A 13585-nucleotide genomic window follows, 5' to 3' on the forward strand; every position below is an offset into this window, starting at 1 on the left:
AAACAGCTAATATAACCCTCAAAATGGATCTTTACAAAGTGTTCGTCATGCACGTCTCCGTGAATAAAGTAATAAACGATGGTAACTTTAACCACATTTAACAGTACATTAGCAACATGCTAACGAAACATTTAGAAAGACAATTTACAAATATCACTAAAAATATCATGTTATCATGGATCATGTCAGTTATTATTGCTCCATCTGCCATTTTTCACTATTGTCCTTACTTGCTTACCTAGTCTGTTGATTCAGCTCTGCACAGATCCAGACATTCTGCCCTTGTCTAATGCCTTTCATAATGTTGGGCTGGCATATGCAAATATTGGAGGCGTGCACCCCGACTGTTACATAACAGTCGGTGTTATGTTGAGATTCGCCTGTTCTTCGGAGGTCTTTTAAACAAATGAGATTTACACAAGAAGGAGGAAACAATGGAATTTGAAACTCACTGTATGTCATTTCCATGTACTGAACTATGTTATTTAACTATGCCGAGGTAAATTCAATTTTTGAATCTAGGGCATCTTTAACACACCACTGCCCTAAAACTTAAATCTAATTATTTTATAAAGGAATACATGGGCTTTTGACTTTAATATACAAGATTGAGGAGAAAGACAGTAAAGTGTAGGGGTTGAGAAGGGGATTGTATTAAGACATGACGCAGTCCAAATATGCAACAGTTTCAACATATCTGATCCTTCAGGACTACACAATCTAATCCAACTTCAGCTGTCTCATATTATCTGACAGCATGCACCGAATGGATCACACACAAGAATAAGACGTAGTTCTGAGTCATCTCTTATGTGCCTGATGACATATGGGAAAATTAGCATAGTTTTGTATTTCATTATCCACTAACACATGTGCAAATACGCCACTATTGCATCATTTCAAAGTGGATACATGCAAAATTGCCACAACAAAAGCAGAATCTTTCAAATCCAATTAAAGAGGCTTCGTGCATGATGCTGAGACGGCGTTTTATTCTTCCCAGCTTGCTGCAGCAACAGAGATTTTGACCTTTGATTCAACAAAGTCACATAAACATAAACTCCAGTCAGCTAATTTGCTTTGAGCACAATATTATTTGCACAATATTAACACTGTACTTTATCAGCAGGTTAAACAAATAAAATGCCCATTAACACTTAACTTATCAATGCCCTAAAGGTAAAATTCAATTACTGGCACAACATGTAGTACATTGAGATTCGCAATCGTCCAAGAGAAACTGAGAGAGCTGGTCATTTTTATTATTTTTAAGATGGATAACTGTGTGTTAATGCTGGCCCTGGGTAACCGGCTATAAAGAGCAGAAAGTGTCTAAAAACACTTTAATTTGTTTGAATTTGTTTCTACTAAGGCTAAATCTCTCTAATCCTCTTGTTTAATGATTGTTTATAGGCATCTGAGGAGATGCTAAAGCACAGAGAAGACAGACCAGACCCTGTCTGATTATCCATAATTCACACTATACCAGGGGTGCCCACACTTTTTTGCCTGATGATCTACTTTAAAAATGATCAACTAAATGAGATCTACCAACCAAAAAAAAAAACAAAAAAACAGCTTAATTTCAAATGCTTGTTGCTACTACTGCATGCATCTCTACATGGAATTCAGGAAAATAAAAATAAATGTTCATTGTTGATATTGAATTTTCAATTTTAATCCTAAACTCAAAATACTTACAGCACAACAGATTACATTAGCCAGGGCATTTACCTTATTCTGATGACTTGCACTGAATAGAATCAGACAGTTTTACATAATCTTTGTTGACAAAACACAGCTGGCAGCGTCTAAACTGGTGTCAATCAACACTGACGGTGACGGAGCACATGCGATGGTTGGCCGTTCAAACGGATTCATTATTAAAGGAGCTATAGAGGATGTTTTCGACAACTGAGAAACCAAAGACTGTTACTGAATTTTTGAAATGAGCGCATGCGTAAGAACAACCCCCCTCCTTCATGATGATCGCGTAAACAATTGGCTGATGTTTTTAAGGCCCTACCTCGTGCACAGATGATGTATATTAATATTATTCCTTTCCTCTGTAGCACTTGTAGCCTTGTACTTTTCATCAAAAACCTTAATTTCTTTTTGACTGACGAAAGAAAGACATGAACATCTTGGATGACATGGGGGTGAGTAAATTATCAGGAAAATTTAATTTGAAAGTGAACTAATCCTTTAAAAGAACCGTATTTATTTGAAATTGATTTGTTTAAAGGGTAAGTTCACCCAAAAATAAAAATTCTGTCATTAATTACTCACCCTCATGTCGTTCCACACCCATAAGACCTTTGTTCATCTTCGGAACACAAATTAAGATATTTCTGATAAAATCCGATGGTTCAGTGAGGCCTCCACTGACATAAAGTTAATTGACTCTTTCAAACACCCAGAAAGGTGCTAAAGACGTATTTAAAACAATTAACAATGTCATGGTCTTTAATCACTTTTATTCAATTTGCATCCATGCAAGCAACGCATCATTGTTGAATTAAAGTATTAATTAAAATATATATCTTACTGGCCCCAAACTTTAAGAAAGGTAGTAATGTTAATATAAACAATGACAGAAAATTTAGGTAGGCTCTTTTCGATTGTGAATGCTAAAAGAAGCAAGAAATTTGTTCCTAATGTTTAAATTGTACTAAACATTGCCACAGTTGTTGTTAGTATGTCATAGATCAAATATCAAATAACACACAGGTCAAAGGTCAATGACAGCATGATGGATGTAATATGTCTAAGAATGTAGTCATACTACACATCTGAATACCTAAAGAATCTTCTTCATCAAATTGAGAAGTTCAGCACATACTCTACACTGAATGTGCGTCAATTCCTACGCAGATAGAAATTACTTGCAATTGTGCCTGGGAAGCAAACAGGAGAAATGATTCAGAAAACCTTAAGGAAAATAGAATTCAGGTTGTTGTAATCAGTTCAAATCAGACAGAGAGCTGTCAACCCAGTACCCAGTAAACACCTGTCTTCATACCAAAATGCTGCGTTATCAGGGGAACCACTTCATGCTGACAGGCAAGATCAAAGACAAAGTATAGTGAGCAAAGGAAGACCCCCATGCATTTCCCGGCAAGGCAATTACTCTTTAGCCCAGTTTGCTTGGGCACTGCTGGGCAGGGAAGGCCCTCTGGGTTATGCCAAGCCACACGGGCTACTTATGTTGCAGGGTTTGCTATTAAGAGAAGACGGCTGCCTCCATCAGTCAGCCCCTTGTCAGCAAGGGCAACTAATATAAGACCACTTTCTGATGTTTTACTACCCACCACCCAGTTAAAACAATTAAATCAGCAGAATGGAATAACAACGTCCTTGTGTTAACTATAGCGAATGAGGCTTTCTATTGATTCGTCATCCATATCATGAAAAACTATTACAGCGACAAAGCAGTGCTGTTGCTTTGAGAAACTGTTATTGGCTAATGGTCTCCCTGTTATTAAACTTAATGACAACATTAATTTTAATGAAAGTTTCGAGCAGCGGTGGTTGTCGTATAGGCAGGTCCAAACAGAATCTGCAGCCTTTCTGCGCTGATTTTCAGGAAAAGTTCATTTTAACAGGGTCAGCTGTGTTAAACTGAGCCAAATTAGGCAAAATATTTAATGAATAAACCCATAAGTGATGGAGCATTGAATAACACACATTTAAATTCTGTGAAAATCTGCTGTCACATACTGTAACACTACCATTCAAAGGTTTGGTGTCTGTACTAATTTTTTATTTTTTTAAAGAAATGAATACTTTTATTCAGCAAGAGCCAAGCGGCGACTTCCCCCAGTTTCTTGTGAAGCCAATACGGAAGTGACTTAAACTGCGATTCATTGACTGGCCGCTAGGGACAGGCTGCAAAAGAGAGCAGAATCTCATTGAGTCCCATTTTAAAATGCCAAACTTTACAGCAGAAAAAAACATGTTTACAGCCTGGTTCAAATTGTGGTTTTGGTCTATATAGCTAATTTTGCCCTTCATGACAACTCTGAGGAGGATGAATTTTTTTATAACTCATCTGTTTAAATTATATTAAGCCTTAAAGTTCTGCATAATTAAGGGTGTGGTCACTTGAGTGACAGGTATGCCGCTGCTGTCTGCGAGCCGTCATTAGAACACACGTTGTTGGATCGTCTTGGCATTGGCTAAAAGTTTTGTTCCTGAGATTTACTACATAGCAGGAGGATATAAAACTCTGACAGCACTGTTTGGATATTATAACTAAAACTGCTGCACTATTTTGAAAAAATATACTTTGGGCACATACTCATTTGTTTGAGAGAACATTTGAGAGATATACAAAATTTTACATCATAAACGCTGCTCAGATTGCATAATTTCTTGAAGAACGATGATGGAGAGCAGATCATTCCGAAGAAATGTGATGCAAACAATGGATAATATATCAATATTTTATGGATTTAACGCTTTCGTGGACAAAAATTACTGTTGTTTTGTTTTGCAATGGACACTCAAGGACATTTTTTACCCAAGTGCCACGGATTGGATTCATCTCGCAATCTCTATTTCATTTTAAAGGTATGATGTCCCGCTTGATTTTTCGTGATGTTATTTGCACACCCCACTCAAATTAATTACTAGTGTTGGAGCATCTATATCGTAAAAAAAGACACCGTAGATTGACAGTAAACCTCTAGAACTTTCTAATAATATAACTTGTTATCTTTATTAATATCTTAGATAGTATCTAAGATAGATAGATAGCTCCTTTGCCTGCTAACATGGTCACGTCGAACTAGGCGGCATGGTTTCAGCAATCAGTCACATGGGCTCCATCTACGTACCGCCTCTTTGTACATTTTCAGTTATCCGGGAGTGACATGCGGTGACGTGCTGCTAAGATGGCAGCGGCCTCATTTTCGCTTCAAAACTGCTCTTCAGAACTCTATGGGTGACGTCACGGACACTACGTCTAAGTCTATGGCAAGAGCGCATAACATTGATCAAAAGGTGACAGTAAAGATACTTGTTACAATAAGATATCTATTTCAAATAAATGATTTCTATTCATCAAAGAATCCTGAAAAAAATGCCAAAATATTAAGCACTAATTTTCAGCATTGATATTAATAAGAAATGTTTCTTGAGCACCAAATATGAATATTAGAATCTCTGAAAGATCATGTGACACTGAAGACTGGAGTAATGGCTCTTGAAAATTTAGCTTTGCCATCATAGGAATAAAATTACATTTGTAAAATACATACATTACAATAAATTTAAATAGAAAACTTAATTGTGACGTAACTGTGATTTATATTATTAAGTAAATGCAGTCTTGATGATCATAAGAGTCTTCTTTCAAAAACATGAAAAAAATCAATCTCAAACTTTTGAACACTATTGTATTTTGTGTGGGCCTAGGTAATGCATTTCAGAAATAGTGTTTTTTTCCCACTACTTCAGGTTCACTGAGAATTTAGGAATAAAAAGTTATTTCTTTCAAACGACAGATTAGTTCATTTGCAAGTGATAATACTCAGTAGGACAGACATGTCCAAATGCTTAGATCCATGTTCCACGCTGCTACTATTCTCTCGACACGGCTGGCAACTCAACACACTCAAACAGTGCCCTGTCTGAGGGCTGCAGCTCTTCCTCGAGGTCTGTCTTGTGTCAGGAGCCCCTGACGTGATCAAACAGTGTCCTTTTCAAAGGCCTTTCCCCCTACCATTCATACTCCCACTGGAACACAGACATGACACCCTGTTTATTGCCTTCTCTTTGCACTTTTTTTGCATCTGTAACCTGTCTAAAACCTTTTTCCATTAAGCGAGAGCCAACACTGTTTCCATATACCTTCCAACGTGAGCAACAGCAGCTTGCATTTTGATTACGACAATGATGGGAGTGAAAGTGACTGGGCCACGTCTGTGGCCAGTGCGTCAATGGTCTTCTCCATCAAACAGGTGCATTAATCTTAAATGAAAACACAAAAACAGTTTATATGACTCAAGAAAAACATGCCCCTTGATCCAGGTAAAAAAAAACACATCTAATCAGGACCGTTGCAAACAGAAAAACACAGTGATAAACTGCGAAAAGCTTGCTCAATCAAATTATATTAGGACCCGAACTAAGTGTTGCATAACTCTAGCAGTACTCTAGTAGTACTCTAAGCAGATCTGATTACACAGTCAAACTGTGCTAGAAAATTGGTACTTAATGTCAATATTGATTCAGTAAATTTATACTACATTGCTTGAAAAGACAAATGAAACTAAAGACTGACATCTCCTGACATTTCCCTTCCGAATTCCTGTGTAAGGAAATAAGATTAAATCCAACCTGACATCTTAAGCCGAAGTAAAAAAATCTCTAATGTTAGTTGGCTGGCTCTTGTTTAAATCACATTCTGCCTGTCTAACCGGGCCAGTGGCAAACTAGAGCACCTTTCTGAGTGAACAGAGAACAAGAGACCCTTTATTGCTCTCTGTGTCACAGTGGAGTCCAGGAGATCATTACAGGTGGGAACTTTGAAATATTTTGTTACGATATAAAAGCCATTGCCACAGCGTGTGGTACAAATCACCCTCAATAACTCACCATTAAGTCAATCTAAACCATCTACTGTAAGTAGAATATCCAGTTTTCTAAATCATGAAATGGAGCACAGGTAGGAAATTTGAATGGGGAACTCAATGAACTTCTACCTCAAACCAGATGAATTCTCAGTCATATAAAGTAGTCTTGAATCTAACTATAGCATGACGTACCGACACAGATGATTACGGCAGTGTTCACCTACTGTGCAATTTCCTTTTTCATTCTCAAAGAATGTATGTGATTTCTGAGGGGATAAAGGAAACTGAATGTGGCTTTAATGATGTAAGTGTTCATGATGGCAGCATAATGTGTTCTTTGTGTTGGTGAAACTGCATGCATTAATGCATATATGGAAACAGGGAGGTTTGTTTATTGCAAGGAGAAAAATTCCCTCGTTAAATTATCTGTGTCAATTATGATTATCAGAGAGGGTTATGTTTAGCATTAGCAAAGGCGATCAAAAGATTTTGTTGATGCTTATACTGAGGTGTGGTTTTGGTGTGGCGCAGAGCTTTAACCTTGGTGAAATGTGCTCAGCTGCAGTTCTGTAATCTGCTCATCACAAAGAGATAAATGAACTTGCTTTGATGCGCTGTAAAAACATTTGCTGGATGAGCAGACAACTGCGAGTTATTGATATGGCCACTGAAAATATTTTCCATTTAAAGAACCTATTAAACAGAAAGTCGTTTTAACAAAAGACTAGCGATTATAGTCTCACATGTGGCATACAGTATAGTACTGTGTTAAATACTACTGCATGTACTGTATGTTGGTATGGGTGCCTTGCTGAAAAACCCACAAAAGTCAGAATTCTTTCATTTGATTATCAAACACACAAACAACGAGGCAAGATTATATCATTTCAGACTTGCCAGTATCTAATCAGTTCATAAAAGCAAATGAAACACACTGAAAATCATATCAATCATTAAAAATGTTCTCAAAAATGAATAACACACATCCTGCTTGTCTAGAGATGTAGGCTCTATTTGAAAAAAAAAAAAAAAAAAAACGGTGAAAACATCATATATGACCCTGGACCACAAAACCAGTCATAAGGGTCAATTTTTTGAAATTGAGATTTATACATCAGCTGAATAAATAAGCTACCCACTGATGTATGGTTTGTTAGACAATATTTGGCCGAGATACAACTATTTGAATATCTGGAATCTGAGGGTGCAAAAAAAAAAATCAAAATATTAAGAAAATCTTCTTTAAAGTTGTCCAAATGAACTCCTTAGCAATGCATATCCTCTTTCAAAAATATTTTTTATATATATTTACAGTAGGAAATTTACAAAATATCTTCATGGAACATGATCTTTACTTAATATCCTAATGATTTTTGGCATAAAAGAAAAATCTATCATTTTGACCCATACAATGTATTGTTGGCTATTGCTACAAATATACCCGTGCAACTTATGACTGGTTTTGTAGTCACAGGGTCACATAAGAGCAATTAACCTTGAACATTTTAATCTTTAGAATTTATACATTAAATTATATTTCTACAGCTCGTTATTTTTATTAAACGGCATATAATTTAAAAAATCATTAATGTTTCTTACACTACCAAATTATCAAGCAAAAATCCCTTCTAGAACAGTTCTAGAACCATTTAAGAGGGTATATTTGAGAATTTCAGCTTAAAAAACTGCAGCAAACCATTTTAACTAACTAAGACTCACGGAATAGCAAGTGTGACGTATAATGACCTCTTCACTCAAATATAAGTTATAACATTTCAAGATCAAGCTTGAGCTCTAAATGATGACTTCATAATGATAAAATTAATCAAGCACATGTTCACATGGGACATATGTTCCTACTGTACATCTGACCCTCAAGCATACTGGCACAAGTAACAAAATGAGTACTACTGTTACTTAATAATATGACATTTATTAGACTATTCAGTATGAAGATTTGAGTAAACGACAGAAACAGCAGAAGCAGCATATGGTTTGCTTAAGGGCACAGTGGTGATGAAGCAATATTGTGGTTGTGATTGATTGTTCATTGACTTCAAACAGTCCCTCATGTCTTCTTTCACACAGCCTTTTAAAACCAATAGTCTCAAAGGTTTTTTTTGTTTCATTTTCTCACCGCATTTAACACTGTTTATAGTGTTTCTTTTTTTATGCACACTCACAATCTGAGTTTGACTTAAACCCGCAACAACTATATGCAATATCCTTTATAATTATGTGAATCATTTGCTACAGAACAAAATGCTTAATAAATATGTTTAAAAAACTTGTTAAAAACTAAATTACTGATAACATCCAAGTAGCAACTTGTGTAAAAGCTACTTGGTTCCTCTCTTGAATTTTTCCCTACTGATAGCATATTCAATCACGCAGCCCAGTCCAAGTGTGCTGATTCTGTGATGTTTCTGACTAGTGTGGGACAATGCGTTGTTGCAGATGTAACAACTTAACCTCTATGACCTCAGCTGTCCTCTCAGCACAAATAAAACAACAACATCCTGTCTTGCAGCGCAGTGCTGCGCTCCAGTCTCACCATCCGACAGCTCAGCTTCCTCCCTACAAACGCTCCTAACAACATGTCAACAGATCTGAGCATAAAAAGTATGTCAGAGTACATGCATTTCCCTTTAAACTGAGGTCATATAGAGAGCATCTCTCTCGGGGAGCTCACAGAAAATCTCTGAAAAGCTACAATCATAAATTTACCAGTAACATTAATAGCAGATACACACCATAATGCAAACCTCACTGGTGCGTTTAAATGACCAAGTCAATCAAAGGGCACGGCTAGATCAATGATCAAACAATTTTTACTACTATACCTATAGAGACATTTAAAAAAAAAAAAAAGAATTACTCTAGTAGAATAAACCATTAGGTTCTGTCAAACTGTTAAAATATTTCAAAAGAGACTGGAATATGAAGCTATTAGCACAGCAGATTAAAATTCTCTACATCCCTATATTTCTTTCATATAACTTTTAAACATACACAAGCTAAGCATTTTAAACACTATTGGGATTCACTCACTGAAAGAAAAGGAGATGTTTAAAATAAAATGTATAAATGTCATACAGTAGGCTATATAAAATAACCAAACAGGTAAACTCCAGTTGTTGACATTCATAATGTTATTAATAAAAAGAGTGACTTACACAAAGGCATGGTAAATGAATGCCCAGGCTCGCGGTCGCTCCAGGACATTGTAGAGGTAGTTCTGGAGCTTCCTGTAGCGCGCGTTTCTCCGGCCGCTTTGCGCGCTGTAGGCGAGCGGTTTCCCCAGCAGGCTTAGCCGGGCGCCCTGCTTTCTCCTCTGGTTCTCCGAGCCTCCTGCACCTGTTGTGCCCGGCGCCGACAGCAAACTGTCGACTGTCCTGGTCGCGTTGTTCATCGTTCCACGACCGGCTTCAACATCTTTCATGCCATAGTGCTGCGAGGTCTTCATCCAGAGACCAGTACCGCCCTCATCGCCGCTGTGGTTGCGGGGCATCGCATCACCAGCGCAGGCTGGAAACGCGCGTCTGGCACCAGCGGTGCGCACATATAAAGAGTCTGTGGACGAGCTTTACAGTCTCCTGTGTAAAAACATTGAGTATTTTATTGTTCTTCTCTTTATCTTCTCGTTGAGATTATATATATATATAACAGGATCACCTACTAACAAGTGCATGCATCCAGCTCATTTGCATCAAAGCTATGAAAGATTTGATAAAGTTATGAACCTTCAGATGACTCAAGCAATCTGCGCTCGCCGCCGTGCGATTGGAGTTTTGAAGGAGCGTCACCATATCAGTGGAGGAGATTTGGCGAGGGGAGGGCATCACCCGACATTAAACGTAACACTCACTCGCGCGCGCTCTCTCTCTCTCTCCCTCCCTCTGTATAGCTACTGTAAATCATAGGCTACTTTATTCTCGTTCAAATGTGCCGACAAGATCTAATGCAGTACTTAGCCACCTCAATATAGACAAATTGTCAGCTTTATGAAGCTTTCGCTTCAATACGCGAAAAGTGTGGTCGTCTTTTTAAGAGAATTTCTGTCAGTAGGCTATAAATTTAGTGTGATTTTCCAACCGCAATCTGTTGAGGTTCATCTAAAATGCTACAATACAAAAGTTTTAATGATATACTTCAACTACAACTACAGTAAATCTGCAAAACGGTGATAAAGAATGACAGTAGTTATGTTTACCGTCCGATTACGCAGCATACTGTTGCTATGGTTACCTCCTGGCGCGAAAGTGAATTCTGAACATATTAAGTGCACTCTAACTTTTGTCGTTATTGAAAACAGGGAGTGAACTGGGAGAGAGCGAGCAACCGAAATTATAATTTGGCGCTCCAATCCCCCAAGTTAAAATACTTACTAAAGTATTTTTAAGCAATTTTTTTCATAGACTACTTGCGATAGGCCTATCGAATTTCCTTTTGGCTTATGGCTTCTCTTCATGGGCGTCTATCAAGTGTGCTAACTTGTTTTCTATCCACCTTATTTTTCAGGTAAGAGCGGGCGCAGCCATTTGTAATTTTAATGTGTCTGACTTCCAGTGTCATTCGCTTTCGGTTATTTGTACAAAACAGCTCGTTATACTGTTTGAAAGTGGTATTTATTACCATATTATTTCAATGTAGCCTATTGTTTTAATTATAAACACGCTGGTTTGTAGCGCAAACAGTTTTATAGTTTACTGCACTTTGATATTATTCTCCTTTAGCGGCTAATAAATCATCGGAAGTCTCGCACATTCACAGAAAACACCTTACTTCCGCATTGAAAAATAAGGATAGCCTAACTTTTGTGGTTACTAATTTTTTTTTTTTTTTTTTTTTTTTTTTTAAAGGGAAAAACATACTGTTGATGTTTGTTTTTTTTTATTTACATGTTTTTACATTTACAAAACAGTTTATGCAGTCTATATGTCCGGATTTTTTTTTTAAATTAAACTGTTTACGAAATTTAGTGCTTTCATCATTCATAATTAATAATATTAATTCGCAATATGATCAATAAGATGCATTCCCAAATGCTCTGGATCGCCACTCGCTCTCTCTGCAAATGCCCATTTATGTCGAGCTGAGAGAGAACTGCGCGTTCATTCCCTGCTGAGCGGATCGGATGAAACACAACACATTTATGCGTAAAATTTCTGTTTCTGGAGACTCAGCTGACGATGTCTTCCAAAAATGCACTCCGATAAAGTTAATCAAGCTTGGGGGATCTCTCTGTCACAAACATTTAACACCCCTGTGCCCACATCATCTTGAATCGACTTACAAAAGTGTTAAGTGTATATGAATGAACTAGTTTTCTACTTACTGTGGTGGCAGAACAGATTCTCTTCAATAGACACTTTATATAAACACCAACCAACAAGACTTAGGCTCATAACTGAGTCTTTCTGGGTTCCTGAACGGGGCTCAATTGAAATCGCTTCAGTCTGATCCGGTAATCACGGAGCCCGCAGAACTAGCGGAGCCGCTGCCAGACAAACCACGTGATCTGAAAAGAAATAAGCCGGTAAGCGGTATACAGTTGAATTAGAAAGTAAACTGTTCATATTTCAGTGATGTCAACGATATTTTATTGCATTCTACATAATTGTATATAACTATTTTTTATTTTATATTCTACCTGGTAGCCTATATAATGTTAGTGTTTTCTTCATCATTCAAAAGAGGGAAGCTGGTGCACTATGAGTGCTCTTCTACACTTGTTTCTCTATCACAAGTTTTATTCTTTTAATATGATCAATTTTATGCTTATTAGGTTGCCCTAGACTCCAATTTCCCCCACTATTTTTTTTTTCATTATGCATGGCTGATTCAAATACTTTGACTTAAAACAAAAATCACATCAAATAGACAGCACAGAATAAGGCAGAAAGTCTTAAAGCATAATCTGTGTCACAGAGTGTCTAGTGACCAAAATGCTGAATAATATACCATAGAAAAACACAAAACATCAGATGAAATAAAGAGACTGGCAACTGAGCAACACTGTATGTGTGTGTATGTGTGTGTGAGAGAGAGAGAGAGAGAGAGATGCCAAATTCAGCTGTTCAGCTCTTCACTGACCGTCAATTCAGAGAAATCTTCCAGTATAGCATTATCATTGGTACATTAGTATCATCATCATATGCTGTCACTGCTGATTTTTTTTTTTTTTTTTGCACAGGCAAAAAGAGTGGATTAAAAAAAAATATACTCACAATAAGAATAAATTTATATAATGTGTAATTATGCCATATGAGCTTTTCTTACAGCTGTGCAAAAGCTGTTCAAACATTCATTAACAAAACTGCCAAGGGAGTAACAGAAAGGCAAATAAATAAGCCAAATGAACAAGAACACCTTGTGTTTACAAATATTATAATATAATCCTGGCTGTCAAGACCTGAGCTTTTAGTAAGTCAACATAATTTAGAATTGCAAGATATTATAAAACAAAGCAATTTATTTGAATATATTGTATGCAAAGCTCAAATTTCTTGTTGAACTTAAATGGTAAAAACATCTGTAAATGAACTTTAAGCATCAATTGTTATGGACAGAACAATTTTATCTAAAATGTAATCATTGTGCTGATGAGGGTGGGCTTTTTTGACATTCACACATTACTATGATGACCATAAAATGTATTTGTATTTACTATTTTTCTAATGACATAACAGATTTATCCAGGAATGTATTCAGGAAGGTTCAAGCACAGCTATCAACAGCACCCTCTAGTGGTGTGAGTCTTTTAATACAGCCAAAAAAACAAAAAAGAATATTAGGCCTACTCATTTACAAAATTAGGCCCCCATTGCTTTAACGTGAAACTGTAAGAAGTATACCGTACTTTAAGCTTAATACCATAAAAGCAAAACTAAAACAACTACCGCTATAGGCTACTGTTCTACTAATAGTGTGGTTCCCTAAATGCTTAATATGATAGGGAAGTAGGCCTATCTCTCTTCAGGGCTGCAGTCGTTTTATATCATGTA

At 36.8% G+C, this 13585-nt stretch overlaps 1 protein-coding gene across 9 annotated transcripts in view; it reads right to left on the reverse strand.

Moving 5' to 3' along the window:
• Window positions 1-12023, reverse strand: part of kcnq5a (potassium voltage-gated channel, KQT-like subfamily, member 5a) — a 148840-nt gene extending 136817 nt beyond the window's left edge. For 6 of the 9 annotated variants that reach the window (XM_067386327.1, XM_067386324.1, XM_067386326.1 and 3 more), the window contains exon 1: window positions 9755-10350. In XM_067386327.1, the coding sequence (XP_067242428.1) occupies window positions 9755-10089 (335 nt within the window). In that variant the 5' untranslated portion in view covers window positions 10090-10350. Of the gene's footprint in view, window positions 1-9754; window positions 10457-11916 lie in introns of those variants that run through there. The other 3 variants (XM_067386319.1, XM_067386321.1, XM_067386322.1) reach the window with 3 other exon arrangements.
• Between the last annotated feature and the right edge of the window lie 1562 nt (window positions 12024-13585).

The sequence above is a fragment of the Chanodichthys erythropterus genome, chromosome 5 (assembly GCF_024489055.1).
Source record: "Chanodichthys erythropterus isolate Z2021 chromosome 5, ASM2448905v1, whole genome shotgun sequence".
Taxonomy (NCBI): Eukaryota; Metazoa; Chordata; class Actinopteri; order Cypriniformes; family Xenocyprididae; genus Chanodichthys; species Chanodichthys erythropterus.